The sequence below is a fragment of the Polyodon spathula genome, chromosome 6 (genome assembly GCF_017654505.1).
Source record: "Polyodon spathula isolate WHYD16114869_AA chromosome 6, ASM1765450v1, whole genome shotgun sequence".
Lineage (NCBI taxonomy): Eukaryota > Metazoa > Chordata > Actinopteri > Acipenseriformes > Polyodontidae > Polyodon > Polyodon spathula.
This window is the reverse complement of record NC_054539.1, coordinates 66,371,694-66,394,085: the sequence shown is the minus strand read 5'-3', so window position 1 is coordinate 66,394,085 and position 22,392 is coordinate 66,371,694. Positions and strand designations below refer to the sequence as shown.

The 22,392-nt window shown below is 37.9% G+C and overlaps 1 protein-coding gene across 1 annotated transcript; it reads left to right on the top strand.

The window, feature by feature from the left end:
• The first annotated feature begins 5,926 nt into the window (after positions 1 to 5,926).
• On the top strand, positions 5,927 to 8,317 carry LOC121317731 (zinc finger BED domain-containing protein 4-like). The gene is made up of 2 exons (XM_041253877.1): positions 5,927 to 6,517; positions 6,650 to 8,317. The coding sequence occupies exons 1-2, from the start codon at positions 6,353 to 6,355 to the stop codon at positions 8,315 to 8,317; spliced, it is 1,833 nt and encodes a 610-aa protein (XP_041109811.1). The 5' UTR covers positions 5,927 to 6,352.
• The last annotated feature ends 14,075 nt before the right edge of the window (positions 8,318 to 22,392 follow it).

The following is a 22,392-nucleotide window of genomic DNA, read 5'->3' as shown; positions in this document are numbered from 1 at the left end:
ATTTTAACGAATTCAAATCAGGACACAGGCTAAACAGAATCAATTATTTGTAGCTTAGTCCTTTAAATCCTGGGATTAGTCTAGTTGCTCTTCTTTGGCCACAATGTCTGTTTGATTTTGTGGTGACAGGAATTGGACATGTTATGCCAAGTGTGGTCTCACCAGTGTATTATACAACCTCATTATAGCCACCACGGATTTGTACTCTACACTCTTGCCTATATACCAGAGCATTCTGTTTGCTTTTCTGATTGCTTTCCTGCACTGTGTGGTTGCTGACAGTGATAGGTCTATTACAACAGCAAGGTCTTTCTTCTGGTGAGCCTGCTCTATTTAGGTAGGTGAAAAGGTGAAAAAAAATACCACAACAACCGAATCACGACCATATGTTTTATTAGAATTTAACTACAATTGCTAAATAAATTTATAGGTTGTGATATCAGTCACACAAGTAAATGCAGCTTTAATTGCAACCACAATAACGACATATTCCTGACATCTTAAGACATACTGTATACGAGCCACCTAAAAAGCCTGCTATTCTGAATCTATATTGAAATTGTCTAATAGTAGATTAAATATAAATGAAAAAAAAAAAGATCTCAGATAATATTGTTAGGAGAAGAACATTTGTGGTTTATATTGTACAATAATATTCTGAATTAAAAAAAAAAACACAATTGAACTTGCCTTTCTACAGCACAGGATTATTGCATGGCAAGCATCTTCACAACTGCATTCCTGAACAAAGTGACTTGTGGATGCTTTTTCAGCTCTTCACACACCTGCTCTGCTGATATCCTTCTTTCTGTAACACCCGGGGCAGCAGCTCTTTGTATGTCGTGTCAGGACATGTCTGATCTAAAGTGCCTCATCACAGAGTGGAAAAAAGAAGTCTTGCCAAAACATTTGGCTACGGGTAGATGTTTCTGTATTGCATTCAGTTTTAATTTCATTTCTCAACTCTAAATGTGTTAAGAAAACACATTTCGTTCTATTGCCAAATGTTCACATTAGATCCAGAACAAAACATACGTCTTTACTGCTTTGTATATGCAGAGCTGCAGATGTACAGAAGACACTAATACAAATCACATTATTCACTAATGTGAGCCAGGCAGACCCTTCTCATTGTACAGTTTTTGCAGGGATGTAGTTATTTAAAATAGCATAGAGATAACAAGCTCTGGCTGAGGCAGTTTAAAGCATTAATGTATTGGGATTTAATAGTTGGACTCCATTATAAATTACTTTCACATAAAAAGTACTTACCTTCTTTCCATATTGACATTTCTTTCAGTTTTCAAAGATTGTCTTTTAGTACAATAGAAGAAAATATTTCAAGTAATTATTAACAAGTCGTTCTCTATGTTACCTTTTGATACTCCTCTTTAGATCTGCTGACAGCGTCCATTTGTTCCTGAGTGTAAGGGTATATGGCAAAATGATACTGAGTCCCTACATCATTCCCTTGGTGCATACCTATGAGAAGGAAATGAAAATATATTCAAGGTTTTAGATATGAGCTACCTGCATTTGAAAGATGACATGATGGGTTTAATTATTTGCGATTTCATGGCATTTTATTTTTACTGAACCTCAAGAAAGAAAGACTGGCAGTTTATTATGACTGACATTGTTTGATGCTTCTGCTGTTATCCATGACCACCTTAGAAATGACATGGGGATCTGTGACAGATGGCTTTTTGTGGTGACTGTTGCGCTCATTTAATAATAAACAGTTTGAACAAAACAAAACACTTCACACAAAACAAAAAGGCACGTTGGCTGAAACAAAACAGACAATAAACAAACAGGTACCGTGCTGGCCGAAATCCAGCACGAGAATCAACTCTAGTTATTTTTCTGTTATCTTTCTGTCTATCTTTTCTATCTTTTACATTCTCTTGTTCTCCCTCTGAACCACCCACCCCGGTTAGCAAAAGCTGCCGGTTTTTATATTGTGGTCGAGGGATTAACTGGCCCTCAATTACCTTGTTTATCGCTTGACTACCTTCTGCACAGGTTTTTTTTGTCAATAACTCATTAGCTGCTGACCACACATTCTCACGAGATGTTATGTAGTGTGGCAGAGATGAGAAGCAAACATTGTCTCTGCCAAACTACATTAAATTACAACAATAAAACACACATGAACAGTACATTTAAATAATAATACTACCACACCAAATAAACAAAATACTCACATGGGCAGGGTGTGCCCTGCCACTCATCTCCCCTCTTGTGTGCTGCACACATGGCCTCAAAGGCCACCTTCCCCCTTAAAGGCCCAAACATCTTGGTCAGGGTCCAGGCCCAACTGTGGTTTTTAATGGGCCATCCTCCATTAACCACCACAATGCTATCAGCAAAGGTGCTGTCATTAGCAAGGCTGGCTCCTCCAGCCGGGGCAATCCTGGCAGCATAAATGCTGAATTAGCCCTAGGCGTGGCAGGCTTGGCATCCCCAGGCGTTGCAGTCGTAGGCATTACAGACTCGGCATCCTTAGGTGTTGCAGGCTTGGCAGCCCCAGGCGATGCAAGACAGGGCAGGAACGGTCCCTTGGGAGGCGACGACAAGAGCTGACCTTCGGGAGGTAGTTTCAGCTCCTCTGGTGGTGGAGGCAGGAGCAGCGGATAGTCTTCCTCTAACACTAGAGATGGTTATGGTTGTGTCTCTCTCTCGGTCACTGGGGGCAGGTGCAGTTCTCCCTCAGTCGCTGGGGACTGGTGTGGACATGCCTACTGCCTGTGGAGCTGGAGTAGGCATGGCCCCTCCCGATGGGCTGGAGATGGTGGAGCCCCTTCCATATCTGCAGTCATGTAGTTGCACACCTAGGAGGGATGCTGGGTGATGGTGCTACTCTCAGGCTTCCCATCGCTCCCCATCTTTGGCCCACAGCAGATTGACCGCCATCAGGAGGGATTCTGTGAAGTTCCCCTCAGGTTCCAGCAGCCAGTCCCATATTTCCCTGGAGGACATTGGATGCCCCCCACCACCCTGGGCGCTGGAGCTTGTACCAGCTTCTTCCCCTTCTTCCAAGGACAGCTGCTCCTCCCCTTCTTCCTCTGGACAGGTCGCACTTCACTCTCCTCGTGAACAGGGACCTCTTCCACCAACGCTTTGCAGTGACGTCAGATCAGGAAGGAGACACACACAACTACGGGTTATGAAGCAATGTTGCGCTGATTTAATAATAAATAAAACTTCACACAAAACAAAAAGGCACGTTGGCCAAAACAAAACAGACAATAAACAAACAAGTACCTTGCTGGCCGAAATCCAGCACGACAACCAATTGTAATTATTTTTATCTTTCTGTCTATCATTTCTATATTTTACATTCTCTCGTTCCCCCTCTGAACCACCCACACCCGTTGGAAAAATCTGTTGGTTTTTATATTGTGGTCGAGGGATTAACTGGCCATCAATTACCTAGTTTATCCTTCAGTCACCTTCTGCACGAGTTTTCTCATCTCCGTGGCTGATTTGCCAATTTGTCAATAACTGACTAGCTGCCGACCACACATTCTCACGATATATAATCTGGCAGAGATGAGAAGCAAACATTGTCTCTGTCAAACTACATTAAACGATAACAATAAAACACATATAAACAGTACATTTAAATAATAATACTACAACACAAATACAAAATAAACAAAATACGCACAGGGGCGGAATGTACGCCACCACAGGATCTCAGTGGGTTTTCATTCTGGTTAAATCATAAAAATCTAGCATATGTAGAGTTATGTATTAGTAGATGCAATAAATAATTGCCCTTAGGGGACACTGTTGAAGTCCAGCCATAGCATGGTTTATTTGCAGCCTCCAAACATCCATTAAGCATTGTATTATTGAGTGACGGTAACACTAGTAGTTAATTAAACTTGTGATATGGACTTCACTGCCAGCAATTATTTATAACATCATTGTGTTTCCTGTTGCATGTTCTAAAACTGTACATCTTGAGTGAAGCTCTTTGTTATTCTCTAGTTTGCTTTGTGTGATTACTGAAGAGAAATGTTGACCATCTTTTTAATGAGAGGTCTTCATCATGTCTACTCAGTTTCGGTGCAGAGTATGCTTGATATTCTTGACCTAATGTCTTTCACATGTTGTAGTACTCCTTTTCATAAATACTGACACCAGCTAATAATCTCTGGCAAACCATGATAAATAATTCAGTACTTGACTCTTCCTATTCTCATAGATTAGATTCAATTTACCACTGGAAATCCTGCTTATCCAGTATTAACCTTGTGAAAAAGGTAACTCTATATAAATGTACAGTATACACTTTTTTATACATATTTTAGAATATGTTACCTTATAACAAGAGACAGTCCAAATCTGCAGAAAAATGTACAAAAAATCCCTGCAGAAATAGTAAGTAAATAGCTGCAGTGTTCTTGTGTAGCATTTTATGTGTTTAGTATTTCTAATAATGCAAGTAAACATCACTATATCAAACAATTTATAGGTTTAGTACTTCCAATTTAATATATCAAGCATTTTTGTCTGTGCAATCTTTAGAAACTGTCAAATAATTAGATCTCTTATTTTCAATGCAGTGAGTCTTTAATTAACGCCTACTTTTTGAAGGAGACAAACACCTGTTAATTGAACAAAACTAGAATCAAACAACAAAGTTATATATGTCAGGTCACTTTAGCAGTTAGTTTATGATAATTATGATCCGCGGGAGCCTGTGAATTCCGCAGGAGCCTGTGAATTCCACGGGAGCCTGTGAATTCCGTGGGAACCTGTCTGTGAATTCCACGGGAGCCTGTGAATTCCGCGGGAGCCTGTGAATTTCGTGGGAGACTGTGAATTCCGCAGGAACCTGTGAATTCCGCGGGAGCCTGTGAATTCACGAGAGCCTGTGAATTCTATGATTTCTGTAAGATTTTTTTTCATTTACTGAGTAGAAGTATGGGTAAGTGTATGTCTGCAGTTAAGAATATAAACAAAATGGAAAGCCAAAAAAAAAGACTAAGGACAGCTCACACTCAGCCTTGAGGGATATTTTGTAACACAAAAGGTAACATGAATGTGGAACACTGCTGCTCCAAAAAGATATAATAATTTAACAGTGGAAACAATTGCACAGACGTTTAAAGACAGAAATAACAATATACATATACATAATGTAATAAAGTACATGTATTTCTTATTCCTAAATTATGTATTTGCTATCCTTAAATGTGTGTTCAACTGGAAAACAGATTTGTGTTCTGACTACATTTGCATATAATATAATATATCATTGTCCAAATTCTGTTTTAAGCAATTAATTAATGAAGGTTCTGGATATCCAGTCTGTTTGTGTAGAGCCATTAGCAATCTTTTGTGAATTCAGGTGTGTAAACTGGATGCAGTTAGGCAGGATTAGGAGTTGAAAATAAAATCAATGGGGAATCTTGATATCTTGAAGACAAGATTAAATGTATGAAACAAATAAAAAAAAAAATCAAAGCATATCTTAGGAGGACTTCTCTGTTCAGGTTTGGATGTTAACTGCCTCTCTTTGGCTTTCAATGTATGTTTATGATCTGAGTTTACTGCACAGCTCAAAAGCTACTGCAAGTCAAAAGGTAAGTTTTATCCTTGCAACGACTGTGACCGTCCATGTGAGACATAAGCTATATTCAGAAACAGCACAATGTCAAATAAAACCATGGCAACTGCTGTATGTATCAATCACAATTGTCAATTTATTTGGGTGATTCTTTTGTCAGCTTGGGGGTCAATTCCTTTTTCTTTTTTTTTTTTTAATTACATTTCAATTTCCAATTCCTTTTTAAAATCAATTCCCATTTCCACCCCCATTCCCTTTCCCTTTTAATCAATTCCAATTTCAAGTCCTTCAAAGGAATTGGAATTGGAATTGATATTTTAGAGACATAATAATTGCTGCAATTGTTCAATTGTGACTGTCACTGATGGATTTGATTACCTCCCCCTGAACGCAGCTGCTGCTTTGCTCACACTCTCCAGCTGGCGGTTAAGGATGGGCTTAAGGAGGCTGGCCAGATGCACACTGTCATTGCAAAGATCGCCAACTTCATTTCGCATGTCAGGAAGTCCACAGAGATCCTGCAGTCTCTGAAGCTTCTCCTAGCCAAAGCTACACACTGGAACAGTCAATTGAAGATACACCATAAGAGATGAAGACACAGCATCTACTGAGCTCTGTGATATCCTGCAGCCCTTTGAAGACGCCACTGATTGGTTTAACTCAAGTTGATTTAGCTGGCAGTATATAAGAAGTTAGTGTTGATTGTGGTGTCATTCATGATCTGTGATTTGCTGTGCGACAAAAAAGTCAATATTGTAAACAATCAGTATGCCAGCCACTCCTAAGGCTACGAAACTGGCAGTTATGGGCCACTTTCTGGCCCCCACAAGCACCACAACAACTGGCAACTTGCAATACAAGTGCAAACACTGTAATTCATGTATATCAGCTAACATCAAGGCAACATCATCCAACCTGAAGAGGCACATGAAGGTAAGTTCACCCTGTTAATAATCTGATATTTGTGTTTTTTATTCAGCTGCGAATGATTAAGAGAGAGCTAACCGAGTGAACTTTCATAAAGTTTTGTAATTTGTATTGATCATTATGTTTGTGTATTTTCAGAGAAAGCATCCTTCTATCTCTACTGAGCTGATCAACAGACCATCTTCATCATCATATACTAACGCCATTCAGCCATCTGCATCCTCCTTTACGGTAACCACGAAATGGAAGGATACAAATCCCCGTCAGCTTAGGCTCACCAACTGCCTCCTCAACTTCATTGCCAGTGACCTCATACCTTTCTCTATTGTGGATAGTGCTGCCTTCCGTGAGCTTATGGCCACTGCAGAGCCCAACTACACCATTCCCAGCCGCAAACATCTCAGCTACACACTTCTACCTCGGCGCTCTGCAGCAGTCCAGGCGGATCTGAAACTGAAGATGCAGCAGGCCCAGGATATGTGTCTCACCATTGACATCTTTAGTAGTAGAGATATGCATTCCTTCATCAGGATAACTGGCCACTACATCTTGGATTATACCATACACAGCATCATGGTTGCCTGCAAGAGGTTTAAGGGATCCCATACAGCAGACAACATCCGCCATGTGTACCAGGAGACCATTGCCTGCTACAACCTTGCCCGTCGTGTCTCAACCATTGTAACTGACAATGCAGCCAATATGGTGAAGGATTTCATCTTGCCTGGGATGGAAGACCTTGCTCAAGTAGAAGATGAGCCTGAAGCAGGGGGTGAAGAAGTGGCTGTCACTGATGAATTTGTTTATCTCCCCCGTGAACGCAGCTCCTGCTTTGCTCACACTCTCCAGCTGACGGTTAAGGATGGGCTTAAGGAGGCAGGTCAGATGCGCACTGTCATCGCTAAGGTCGCCAACTTAATTTCCCATGTTCGGAAGTCAACTACTGCCACACAGATCCTGGAGTCCTCTCTGAAGTTTGTCCTAGCCAATGCTACATGCTGGAATAGCCAATTGAAGATGCTATGCTCCCTTCTTCGTGTACCTGACTCAGTGTTGGATCAGCTTCACTTCCCAGACAAGCTCACACCACATGATAAGAAGATAGCTACCGAGCTCTGTGAGATCCTGCAGCCCTTTCAGGATGCCATTGACTCAGTTCAAGGGGAGAAAGTTGCCACCTCCAGTATGGTAATTATTTGTATTAGGGTGCTGCGTCATCGACTCCAAAGTCTTGGGCGTACCTACGACTGGAAACTTGTTGCCACACTGCAGATTGCTGTGGAGAAGAGGCTTGCACCTTATGAGTCCCTGGAGAACTTCAGACTTGCCACCACCCTAGATCCTCGCTTCAAGTTAGACTGGTGCACTGAGGAAGAGATTCTTGGTGTAAGAGACCTTCTGAGCAGCAAAGCATCAGCTATCAATCCTCCTACACCCTCCAGTGAGTCGTCACCTCCATCTCCATCTGCAAAGCGGCTGAGGCTCATAGAATTCATGAGCAGCAGGAAGTTAGCCACAGTTTCAGCACAGACTCCTCCCTCTCTCCACCCAGAGGTTCAAGACTACCTCACTCAGGCAATTGTTGCAGAGGACTCTGAGCCACTCACTTTCTGGAAGGAGAACAGACACAGGTACCCTGCCCTTGCCAAGCTGGCCTGCAAGTACCTGGCGATACCTGCTTCATCAGCACCTGTTGAGAGGTTGTTTAGCATTGCAGGGAAACTTTTCCGCCCAGAAAGGTGTAACCTGACAGACTCTAAATTTGAGCAGCTGATGATGATTCGTTGTAACAGCAAGTTGAATTGATTTGATATGTTTGTATTGTAGTTGTGTAATTGCATGTATTGTTGACATGTTGTACATGTGCTTGACAAGTTGAATGCATTTTTGCTCAATAAAGCCTGTCGTAAAAGGAATGGGAATTGGAATTGAAATTGGGAACTGATTTTAAAAAGAAATTGGAAATAGAATTGGAGTAGAAAAAAAGGAATTGACCCCAAACCTGAGTCTAATGATAAATAATGAAATCCTATTCCTTGTGTAGGGTTATGGCTCTCCCAAAACACCTTCAGTACCTTTTTAAAACAGATTTTTCCTGCACTGTACGCCACTCAAACACAGTGTGACCAGTTTTATCTAGGAAAGAAGCAATGGGTAAATATAACAACTCTATTTGTTGCCTAATACCTTTTAATGGGCTTTAAAATGTTATTTTTTGTGTGTGGTCACCGCATTTCACTAAGAGATCATTTTGATAACTGTGTTATATAAATACCACATATGATTTCTTTACGATTGCAATTTTGGAAAAGATAATTTATTACAAATGAATGCATTAGGAATAATTTTGGTTTTGATTTTTAAGTGACCCAAGCTAATTAACTGCAAAATTTGCATATGAGGAATTAAAAAAAACAAACAAAAAAAACTTTTAAACTAGATTACAGGACATGAATAAATGTGTAATTACATGGTAATAAGCATGTAATTACCAATGGTTTTGGTCATACTTGGTAACTTGTGTGCCATTACATGGAAATGGCCTGGTGAAAAATGTGTTGTTACCTGATGTAATGATAACACTATAGCCCATGTCATATCCATTTATTTGCATTCTTATTCAACCTGTAGCTACAGTGTAAGAGTAAGACACATTAGTAGTTACCCAGTTATTACATTATTATTACACCGCAATGTATTTTTCTGAGCAATTAGTTTTACATAACTGTTCAGAGTGTCTGGCAAGTTCTATTGTGTCAGGTATTATTTAAGTTTAGTGTACTAATACTGCTATTGTACAATTCTTATTTTAATGATTAAACACACTTTATATTATATTTAGTGTTCAGGGTTTCCGGTTTATTCTGAATTTTTATTATTCAATTATTCAACATGATCCTGATATTACTTTATAGGAAATACACAATCATTTGACTCTGACATTGTAATAAGCCGCCCTACACTGTATCCTAGGATACAACAGATGTTTAGATGTCAGGAGGATCAAATAACGGTTAACCGTTGTTCTCTGTCACTTCACAAACACATTATCACCTGATTATGTTGGCCAATCTAAGTCTGATTATTGTGGCAATTGCTGGGCATAGTAACTACTAGCTTGATCAAAAACTAAATTCAAATATTATATTTTTAGTGGATGAGGAATGGGGAGAAAACGTTTATGAATATTCAAAAGAAAACAAATGTTTGGAAGTATACAAAAAGCATTGAAAAGCAGTTTAAAAATGACTAATACATAATTTTTTTGAATGTGCCATGCAAAAAAAGTATAATAAATTCACTTTGTTCTGTAAAAAAAAAAAAAAGAAGCCTTTCCATTATGTGTCTGGTTTGACTACAGCATGATGAAGTTTTATTTGTAAAGATATGAAAAGGCAGAGGCGAAAGTATAAAAAAAAACTAAAATGTAAAGTCGGTGGGGCCCACACAGATTTAGCAGGCCCAATCAGACCACTGCATGCAAATAAATAAAAACTTGAGTCATGAATGTCTTATTTTGTGTTGAAAAGGATTAACTGATATATTTATACTGTATAATAACTTCAAACAGCTTTACATCCTCAAATTGTGACTCAAAGCTGCCCAGCGTAAACCCATCAAAACATAAAGTCAAAGGAAAAATAATTGCAGAAATGTGTCACCCTAATGTCAGATAATGCATTGATATTGTCTGCTGCAACCAATATGAAATCTTGCTGCGAAATCCCATTTTTGGTGACATTATGCTTGAAAGGGTTACATTTCTCAACCTAAAATGAACTTTCCCTAATTAAAAGCACACCTCATTTGCATTTAATTTGATTGGGTGAAATGATAATCTGATTTCGTGTTTGGTTTTTAGCCCTCCATTTTGTTAATTTATTCCAACTTCAAGTGATATATCCACAGCAACATAGGATTTCACTCCTTCATCCAGTTACAAAGGTATTGCCTCATAAACCCATGCTGAATATATATGTGTTGTAGTTAAAATGTTCAGTATTTTAAAAAAATGTGCTTGAGGATGTATAATTACATTATATTGTAATAGCAGGGCAAGTAATAGCACAACATTTCTATTTTCTTTGAATAGAACAATTACAAATATATATTTTCAAACTGATAAAGCAGAGAATAGAGACTAAACTGTGGAAGGAAGAATGTAGTAATCCAAAATTAAGAAATTATGTTTTTGTGTAAAAACTAATTACGAGCACTGATGACATTGAAAAAGACTTTGAGACTTGACGTTGAAAAGTTTGTCATTAAACCGAGCAATAATGTGGGACACTGCAGCTGTTGCAGATATTCTGTTTGCATTGTATGCCTGGCATTCTTCAGGAAAGGCCTGCTGTGGGTGGAATTTAAATTAGATAGATTTTACTTTGTTCATTACATATATCAATTGAACAAAATATTCAGCAAAAATGTGTACTATGGCAAACAGCCTGAATAGTGCTGTATTAAAGCATTCCAATCCCTGAGTCTTCCTTCTATCTCAGTTCTTTAGAAAAGATTCAAGGTATGAACTCTTTATTCAATCTTAAAGGTGTATGCTTATTACTGTATAAAATCCATCTCTGGGGTTTGTATTAAGCTTGATACATAAAATGTTTTTGAATGTGCTGTGAAGTTGCCTTATTTATTCTCTTACTGTGTATCTTGCAGTTTGGCACTCTCTACAACCTAATCCTTTGGTGATACCTGCCAATGCAGTTCATCTCTTTCTACCTCTATTACATTAGCAGTGTTACATTACATTATATTGACAACAGTAAACACCAAATCCATCTTTGCCATATAGATATACTGTATCTGGTAATTTTGACGTTCAGCTCTTCCGGGATTAACATTTTTTTCTATTTTGCCTCACTACAGAACTGCCTGGATGGTAAAACAGACTTAATGAAAAGAAAAAAACACAGAGAAAGACACGCTTGAGGAGCAGACAGTCATTTTGTTAATGACTTTCTTTTCTGTGGGTCTTTGAAGCAACACCACTGCCTAATACATTTGTTGTTCATTATGCAGTTTGTTGTATTTTACGCCACCCTTTGATCTATTCTGATCTTTCATGGTAATGTTACCAATCTTCTAACTAAAAGTTATGTGTGGGGCAGATATATTGTTGATTTATGAATCCACAGTTTGTGCTACAAATCTACAGAAAACTGTTGCTTCATCAATGAAACCACAGTCAGAGCAATTCAACAGAAAAGCACATACCATGTTATTACGAATAATTATTTCAACAGTTAGTTAATTTTAGTTCAGTCGGTGCCACCTAAATCAGAACACTGACAATTAGGATTTCTGTTTAAATGGGACAGAACTCTGGGAGACGGTTCTTACCAATGCTATTTATGTCATGTAATTGAGATGTCACTGCATTTAATTGGGACACAGTATTTTCAAATGATGAATGGAGATCGCTTTTCAGAGCAAGGTTCAGGTAGCACAGAGTGGTGCGGTGAGTGTGTTATTACACTGGTTGAACTCTTGAAGGCGCTGGAGTCTCCTGTGGCAAGAAAGTTGACGTGTCAACATCGCAGGTGTCTTGTCTTGTGACAAGATGTGATTTCATTATTTTTCATTTAATTTAGAAATAAAAAACAGCGAATAATTCTGTTTAGGAATAATATCAAATATCTACAATCCTCCTAAAACTATAATATGGTTAAACTTATGTAATGTTACAATAACAGTTTGTCCAGTTGGTAGATAGTTACAAACACTAATGTCAGATTGTCACTTCTCATCCATTTATTACATATATTCTTTTTTTTTAATCAATTTTGAAACTGAAAAGAAAAAATCAGCTGTGATACAGCTTTATTATTAAAAAAACACTCCAGGCCATGTATAATTGAATCCCCACAGCTGTATCAATCCTCCAGCAGGTTTCTTGAACATTAGGAACATTTAAATTATATCCAATGTGCGAGAAAAAAAAGTGAAGGGAGATGGGGATGAAGAAAGGCCTACGGAATAGGGGGAAAAATCAAACAATTTAGCAATATTATGTGAATGACCTGTATAGGATGTTATTTAGCACATGAAGTAAACATTTCTCATTACTGGATAATTAAATTCTGGAAACTATTTGTCATATGGCACTGTCTGGGGTTCATCGTCACCTCATTTGCATCCCCATCTATGAAATCTAGACAATAATACTCAATGCAGTACAGTCAATGCCAATAGAAAAAGGTACTATTACTGTTTTGAAATGAAGATGTTTTTTATTCAAGATAGTAGTACTGCTAATATGAACTGAAAATGTGGGCGGTTCTTTTGTTGAACTAGATAGAGCTATTTTAAATCTGTTTTCCTAATACAGTAGAAAGCATTTAAGATTTTCAGCTTTAAGATTCTCAGCTTAGCAGAACTCAGAGGTATAATACCTGCACCTTTCCTGACTTTACAGAATGTCCCTGAATAAATCAGCATTTGAAAAACATGAAGTACGCCAGCTATGTCTGGCAGTAGCCATGTTCATAGTTTACACCCTCAATACCGAACAAATGGTATGGCTTTAATACCACATTCAAATGGTGTTATATTCAGTCAGCTCGGTACTCTTTCATATAATTTTATGATATACAGTTTCTAATGCTGTATTTTTTTTTTTTTTTGCTGATTCCAGTACTGTTTTCACTGGTGGTACATTTTATTAAATAAAAAAAAAAACAGTTATTTCTGTATATTAATAATTAGAAAAGTGTGAACAGCTTATCAGCTTCCAGATCTACCGGGCTTCTATTTTGCATAAATGCCCGCTGGAACGTTGAAGTGCTTAACTGTGAATTATATTTTAAAATCAATCCACGCACAAATACCGGCTTTTTCCTTAACATTCTAATCTACAACTAATCTTATAACATAAAAAGCTACCTAAACATACTTTCTGACGCTGGTCTAGAGACAAGGGAAATCATGTATGTGACAGGACACCGTAATGAAGGCTCAATTCGCAGCTACTGGGCAACAAATCAACAGGGAAGACACAATTGGTCCACAATTCTGTCATCGGCTGGATCCAAACAACATCCTCCCTCAAAATCAGCCAATCAAACACCCAACCCTGTTTCAATTCTTTCTAAACCGGCCAAATCCACTCCCTGCCTTCTTGAATGACGCCCCACCTCCAACAACAAGTTTCGAGTCAAACTCAATACTACACGGACTATTCAATAATTGCACATGTCCAGATAAATTATAATAAGAAATAGTAAGACCCTAATAAATAAATATGTTATCAATATAATAATAATAATAATAATAATAATAATAATAATAATAATAATAATAACGTTTTCTCTACGTGTATGTCGTTTTTATATTCTAATTATGTTAGGGACTATTTTCCTCAACGGAACGTTACTTGGCAAAATATCAGAAGTTTAAGGTAAATATACGTTTTAAAGTGTTTTTTTTAAGAGAAAATAAAGAAATAAATCATTTTCTAATAGCGACAGAGCCCTTGACTTTGGAAGGGCTCTATCACTTTAATGTTTACATTTATTAGATATTAAAGCAAACTTTAGCAGCAATACAACGCTGTGTAATGCCAACACAGAGATTTAAACTTGTAATTGTATAAACGTAATTGAAAGCAAATTGGTTCGGAGAGTATTATCAAGTAAGAAAATAGATAAATAATAAACGTATTGTTGTTTGACCCCCCCCCCCCCCCCCCCCCCCCCCCCCTTTTTTTAAGGCGTTTATAGTGCTTTGCCTACATTATGATTCATCAACAAGGTAGGTAAATGGCTTAAGCAAAGTAAAAAAAAAATATAAATCTATGACCTTTAAAATTAGTAAGTCTGCATTATTCCAATGTTACTGTGTTTCTCGTACCCAGGCACCCTGCCAGCCATTAATCCTCTGTTTACCCTGGATCCATTTCCACTCTAGAAAACACAGCCGCTCTCTAAGGAGCAGCACAGCCTAGGTGCAGCAGCAGAGGAAGGTAGGCTCTTCCTCTGCCAACGAAGGGAGCATCTTTCCAGAACACAATGAAACTATGTTCGACCCTCCTAATGGAACCTTTAAACTGAGTTACATAGGAACTCCTACATGGGTTCCAAATAAGAAGCTTTTTAAATTCCTCCCCTAAGTAATTTCAAATATTCCAGAGAAAAATTGTTAATTTGAAACAGATTAGGCTTTTAACTGTCTCTGAGCATTTTTCTAAGTGAATATGAACTATATGATGCAACTTTTAGGGATTAGCACTTTGTTATTGCTGTGAATACATTTTATATAATTCTGCATCACTTACATATCTGAACAGACCTCCTCATTGGATGGGTTAGGTGTGTATCCACCAGCATAGCCCACCTGTGTGGAAGAGACACCTTTTTGTCTCCAGAATTTTCTCTCAGCTCCCCAGAAACAGCCCATGCCTTTGTTACAAATCAAAAAAGATACAATATAATTCCATTTTGGAAGTGAATGTACTTGGTTTTATTATAAAATCATGGTACTCTTATGGGCATGAGCTTTAGTTAGCAATAATAACGCACTGCTCAGGACTACGCTGACATTTCTGAACACTGACATTCAGACCATGTGCACAAACTTCCAGTCCAGAGCTTTGTTCCAACCATGTTTTTCACCTCCATCTCTAGGCCAGACATGAGTTAATTATTCCATTTTACCTATTCCATTTGGAGTGAAAGAGCTCTCAAAAATTATGATTGGGAAACCCTGCCATAAATCAAGTTTATTATCAGTATTACTTAATACTGTGTGTATGATTGAGTATTTACAATTTGACAAAGTTAATGACAAACCTGTACAGTAGCTTCCCTTGTGCTACCCTTGCCCCTCAGTACAGAACCACTGCATTGCCATTGCACACAATTAGGAAAGGTTATTATGAGCAATGTCACTTCTTCTCTTCACCTTTCAACAAGACATCTACCACATATTTGATTGTGTTTAATCCTTTAGGGACCACTATTATATTTACGTGATATTAATGGAGTGCTTTTGTTCTCGTTGAGGTTATTATAAGTGCCATACATTATCGTGGGGGAAATTCTCTTCAAAAACATTTGGTCCTGAAGGGGTTAAAAGAACAATATTTTAACAGTATTTAAATCCTGGTTTATATCATTTAACCTATATCCTGCCGTGTGACCAGTTTGCTCAATTGATGTCAAGTCGACAGGGTTAAACAAACTCGGAAATGCCACGTAGCACAGTAATTTGTGAGCAACTTTAAAATAAAATATTATGTGTAAAAAGAAGACCTTCATAAAAGCTATTCAATTCCTGCCTGGAATCTCTGTATAATAATTTTATCTGGGGCGAGGAATCAGACAAAAACAATAAGAACTAACTAACTGACGTGTTACAATTATTTCTGATCATAATAGTAGTTGATTTCCCCCCTTTTTTTCTCTTCTTTTTTTGAAAAAACTTTTGGAAAAAAAAATGGGGTGGGGGGGGGGGGGGGGGGGGGGGGGGGGGGGTGCCCTGATTAATGCGTTGTGGACTAATTACGCAACACCTTCTGCTGTCAGTCTCCCTCTTTCAGTACGGATCACTCACCAAACATGGCCATCTGCAGTCCCTCAGGGAACGGCCCCACAGTCCTCTTTCCATTAACGTGATGCTTCACTAGAAAAAAGCAGAAACAACAGGAAAAAATATATATATACTGCAAACTACACTACAAAACCTGGGTCAATCTCACAATATTTAAATCCATATTAAACCAATAAAAAAAAAACGCATCTTGTTCTTGCTTTGGTAATAAAGAATAAAAATAAATAAGTACGGTGCATGTTTATAGCTTTGCATGCATTTTTAATACATAAAACAGTAAGTTCTGTAAAGGTGGAACAGCAATGGACGATTTTTTAAAATGTTTTATTACAATATGCAGTTGATTCAATTACCCAGTGATTCTGTTAAGCAGTTTTCACTATTTAACCTTAAAAACACAACACAGAAATAATCGTTTTTACAATATACTTTGCTATATATGCATTAATATGCAGGATTCTACCCTTTCGGAAATCAGAGGATCCTATCTCCAGAATCAGATCCACAGATGACTGTGCAGTGGTTCTTTTCACACAGTGTTATCAGTCAGTATTGTGGCAATTACAGGAAAGGCTTTCCTTTTGTATCTCCAGTAAGCAAGTGCTTATTCTTTCATTATTAAGCACTTCTTATCGGTTGTTAAAATGCAGACTGTACGTTGTTTCAAAAGACAATATACAGATTAAAGTAAATGGAGCTTTGCTGAGTTAAACATCTGGGCTCAGCCATGCCTATCACAGTCATTATGGGTGAGTTGCTTTTCTGGAGAGCTAGGTGCAAAGCTTCACGTTTATTTATTTTTCTATTTATTTAGAAACAGGCTTTTGCTGAGATGTCTAGTACAGCATGTGCTGCACTGCCTCTTTAAAACGGGGTCATGTTTGTTTTTGCAAATTTTACTCAGCTTCATGTTAATTATGCTGCTTATTATGGATTCAAACAAGCTGGTGATCATTGCAGGAGAATGATTGGTTTGCCATTTTGGATAATCGTAATGCAACACTAACCGACTCTCTACTACCTAAATCAAAAAAACATTTCAAATGATTGCCAGCAGTTTACACTTACTTTGGTAGGTTGGGCATGATACCCTGTAACAAAGTGCCCGCCCCTGTGTATATTATCTGTTATGTGTTGCGTGTGGTGTGTTTAAATGTTGGTGTATAGACATTGGTACACGGGATATAAACGGGTCTGTGTAACACGAGTGTTTAAAAATGTATATGTGTATTTAGGCACGAGGATTGCACAGCACTTCACGTGCAAGTAAAATGTAGTAATATGTGAGCACGGGGAATTGCACTTTATTAATTCACGTGCTGGGATTCAAGTGAATAATTAATTGGTAATTGAATCCCAGCACAATAGTATATATAGATGCACGTTGTCACATACTGGCGGTTGGGTGTTCGGTGAGCGGAGAACGGGATTGGAGACGGAGGAAATAAGCAGTAGTCGTAGTAATGATAAGAGGAGAAAGTATCTGCTCACCGTGTTTGTCAGTGTCTGTCCGTGCACCGTTTTGTTAAGTTTAGTCTGTTTTCGTTTGTCTTTATTTTGGCGTAGAGTGCCGTGTCCTGTGTTTTTCGTGTTTGTAATAAACCTTTTATTTTGTATTAAACCGGCGCCAACAGGCGTCTTCATCACTTCATTTCATCCGTCCTGTGTTTTGTGTATTGCCTTACCTTTCCTGGTTCTGACGCCGCCCACTTCGGCCGTCTCTGTGACATACCCACACACACATAACCCTCTATGCAACTTTCAATTTTATTTATTAAAACATGGAAACTCCTGCAACATTGAAAAGTCACTTAAAATCGTACTTAGAACCATGTACATGTTTCTCAGGCCTGTGTTGTGAAGTACTGTGATGCTAGATACTATCTATAAGTTTCTTGCTAATACATATTCTGCTGTATTTTACCAGCTGGGATTGAGCTCGATACACACCAAGGGGGGTCAAAGGGACAGAATATAAAGCAGCAGGGGCTTCTCTATTGTTCTGTGGTGGAAGTGATGAAAAAGTCAAATGTGAGTCCTGTATTCTCACTGCCTACATGGCGGCTCTCATTTATCAGTGCACTGTAGTCCTTCACTTTAATGCGCACCACACACATACCATATGCGCACACACAGATAATGATAAGTAATAAAATAAAAACGCACACTGATGATGAAATTGTATCAATGCAAAATACTAATTATGACATGCTTAAAAACAGCTAGAGAAGGTCCTCAGAAAGTTTTATCACAATCTCTATATGTAGACCTCCAGAATTATGATGTGCACATTGGAAGATGGCAGTAAAAGATCAGACACCACAATAAATGCCTCTGCTGTCATATTCTAGATCTTTTACAAATATATTAATTGAATTGGAAAAAAAAAATAGGGTGTATTTTTACTGTAATGTTTTAAAAAGTAAATATATATTTCATATGATTTACAGTATAGTACAATTATGAATATAGCATCTGTTAATTAGGAGAGAAACTTTCATGCGTCACAGACATGCCTCTGTTCTACTGACTCTAAAGCACCATCCTTTTATTACACATTTTAAATATTAAGGTAGCTTGACATACCTAGCCCAAATTAATTCTCACAAATATTAAGGGAATGTTAAGTAAAAAAAAAAGTGTGCAAAGTCACATCAATAACCACAAACATAGCCAGTAAGATACAATATTATAAAAAATGTACCATATTCAAAGCATAGCAACGTTTAATAAAGCATAGTAAAACATTAGTAAGCTTAGTAAAAAATAGCAAGCATGTTAATAAACATGGTAAGCCTGGGTAAACTATGGTAAATGAATAGTACAACCATGGGGAAGATACTGTAGTAAACTCCTATGTTTTTGGAATGAGTTTAGCCTATGATATGGCCAGAAAGCCACCAAGTATTCCACGACTGAACTGGTTCTGTGTCTGACCTCCTGCATTACTGTGCGTGACACACCATGTGAACAACTGTTCAACACATTAAGAAGTTAGCTGTTAGCTGGTAGCTCTTAAACAGGTACCGTAAAGATGTCATTTTTCAAGGGGCATGATTGTACAGTAGGTGCCTGACTAGTCATAGCTTCTTTGTATGACACTGGAGTTGCCCATACTAAAAACCCATCATCAAGGAATTGCAAACATTACATGCAACTACAGACATGAGGGAAAAGAGGATGGCTGCAGGAGCTTGTGACATGTTAAACATGTCAGCCAATGCACACTATAACCCACATGCCATATTTCTAATCACTGGCTAATACAGATCCTGACATCATCTCAGTGTTTCTGGCATCAGTTTGCAAAACAAACACATATTTTCTCTTCAAATGATTTATCAATGTGACACCTTGCTAGCAGTAAGTTTTAAAGTGAAGGCAAAAGTGTATACAGGTCACACAGTGGGTCAGTGACTGTACTAGGATTAAAACAGTGCCAGGTCCTCTTGTTCTTCTGCTCTTAGTTCTAATGCTCACACCACCTTTTGGAGACTTGAGTAGCAGGATGGACTTCTGATTCTAGCAAGAATGGAATAAAAAAAAGACAAATAAACAGAAGGGCACAGGATCCCATGGGTAACATTTTGTTAATAAAACCAAAGAACATAATCCAATTGCTACATGTAGCAGATATCTGAAGACTAGAGATATATTAAAAAAAAAAAAAAAGTGCATACATGTGGCAAATTAACTTTTTATTTCATCATGACACAAGACCATGAGTGACATGAAAGAGTGGCCAGGTGCTAAAAAAAAAATCCACAGAGACCAAGGAGAAAAGGCCATGAAAGGGACTGCTAAATCTAACCCTCCTTTGATTACAATTACTAAAGCCCACCAACCAAATCGTTCGACTTTGATTATTTCCTTGCAAGCATAGAAATTACCACCTATCAGAAAACATAAGCATATTCATTAATGCAGTTGCATCAACCGCTGTCAGATAATCAATTTAAATGTAAATGTCAGTGGAGAGAGGCAGTGAGTCAAAGCAGAATATTACAAGGTAAAATTAGAACAGGCTGCCATCTCTTTGTGTAGACTTGCTGAGGCAGTGGCATGTGACAATACAAGGGAAAGGATGCTATGACAATACACTGAGAATAACTGGATGGAAAGAAAAAAAATGGGTGATCTGTATGTATGTGCTGTAGGAAAGCCTAGACCAACTTGTGATGAGCAGAGCTTAAAATTGCCCTGGGACCACAATGAAAATAATTCCCCGCACTACAGATTGCTTTTCTGCCTTTCAACTGGCACAGTTAAGGCTATAAATAAACGCTGGCATATAAAATCTGACATTCCTTGGCTTCTGTAGCAGCACTGCTTCCCATAATTTTATTCTCATCCCAGTATGAAGTGCACCAACATTACTTTTTAGCAAAACCATCCTGTATTAAGGCAAATGCCTTGGAGAACACACAGTGAGTATAGAGTATACTGTACATACCTCTAAATATCAGGGGATTTTTATCTGGTGTAGGACAGGAACATGAAATTGTATCTCAGTGGTTGTATTGTATCTTATGATCTGCACTGTATATTCAAGGTGTTCCTGAAACAACATTTGCAAAAAGCCACCAGTGGAAACTCAAAGAGGTCATGAAGGATCAAGCCCGTAGACATGTGCAACATTAGACCCAGGCTGTGCTTTACCCATTGTGAGCTTCGGCAGGAAGTCATCTCTCATTTTTTGGCCAGTCAGTGAATATCCACAAAAACGTATTTTTTATTTTTTTTTTACAAAACTACAAAGATTCAATACCGAGAAACATGTTTATTATTATGTAATGTTTAGTGTTGCTTTAACTATGGTTTAACAAGAAAAAAGACACCCAGCTCTTATTTATCAATAGGGGATTTATCAATCTGGGTCATTCCTTTATCCATTTGCCACGGGTGCTTCCAACAGCTTGGGCATCTATTGAGTACTGACGTCTTAAAGCACAGATGGTTATCAAAATCCATGACCTTGTAACCACTTGTTAGGAACATTCTGCCGTAACCAAAACATTTCCTGATACCATGATTCATAGAATTCTAATTTGAAAATTAACACCTACCTACCTCCAGTTGAAGAAGGCCATATTGTCTATTGTGTATCTTTTCATCTCGAGGAATGATCACTTTTTGACGTCAGTACTGTGGCAAAAAGCCTTTATTTTTTGGAATGGCTCAGGATGCAAATATAGCCTTCATCCATGTATTATAGTATAATACAAACAGAGAGTGATTTTTTACACATTCAAACAATATTATTTCATGTTGACGTCAGAGCTCAGACAATTAGACATTTGCCTTTGCATTTCATTAAATAAAAATAAATATAAACGATTCAGTTGGTGTAATGATTAAATAAAGTTTTCAACTAACAAACTATTATTGAGAACTGCAGTAGATACCCAGAGGATGAACAATGCTGTGTTACTTTTCATTAGCCTTTCATTTGTTACAACAGGGCACACTAAAGTCTTTCTTTGCCATCAGCCTGGGTGGCTGTGGGCAGATGCCGAAATGACATAAAATTTGAAGCTGCCCACTGCAGCTGGGCACTTCGCCAACTGCCCGGGCATTATGGCAACAGCGCACCCAGAATGTTTAGAATTCACATCCTAGCCCTATGATTCCATAAGACACACACATCCACAATGTTTAGATTTATTTGCTTTTTTTTTTTAACTGTTTGTATTTAAGGTACTATGCCCTGTATTTCACTGTACTTAATGTATTATTCATTGTTCCTCATGAAAGGCCACTATGAAAGGCGCTACATAAAATAAAGATTGATTGATTAATTGATAACACTGTACAGAAATGAAGCAGAAATGTTACACAAGATATGACTCTCAGATGCAACACCATGTTCACATTGGCACCCAATCAGCAGCAAGCAAACATTATAAAAAGGCAAATTGAACCGGGCCTCTTGTAAACAGGTTTGGTTAACATTTTATCTTACAGTGTGGTGATCTTTATTTCTAATGATACTCAGCTTGCATGCCATCTAGTCCTCAGGACTTCAATGATTTGAGACACATGTTTACTTCTTGAACCTCAGTGGAGATCATTCTGTGGACAGCTGTTTACAGTATGGCTTTGAAATAATCTCAGAGGGAGTGATTCAAGACATTCAAATTCAAGATGCGAATGCGAGTTTTGCAGCCTATATTTTTGAGCTACCAAGCCAGTGGTTGATCAGGTTTTTTCTCTTACTGTGCCCATATCGCAATGAAAACTCACTATTACTCTTTTTCAATTGCGAGCGTATTAAGCTCAGCCTTTTTATTGATGAATTCCTGATGCATAGTGGCAGAACCTTT

What these genes read in the sequence shown, in the direction of transcription:
- LOC121317731 (XM_041253877.1), top strand. Translation starts at nt 6,353, where the DNA reads ATGCCAGCCACTCCTAAGGCTACGAAACTGGCAGTTATGGGCCACTTT. An exon ending in ACCTGAAGAGGCACATGAAG is followed by an intron (nt 6,518 to 6,649) that starts GTAAGTTCACCC and finishes GTGTATTTTCAG; the next exon opens with AGAAAGCATCCTTCTATCTC.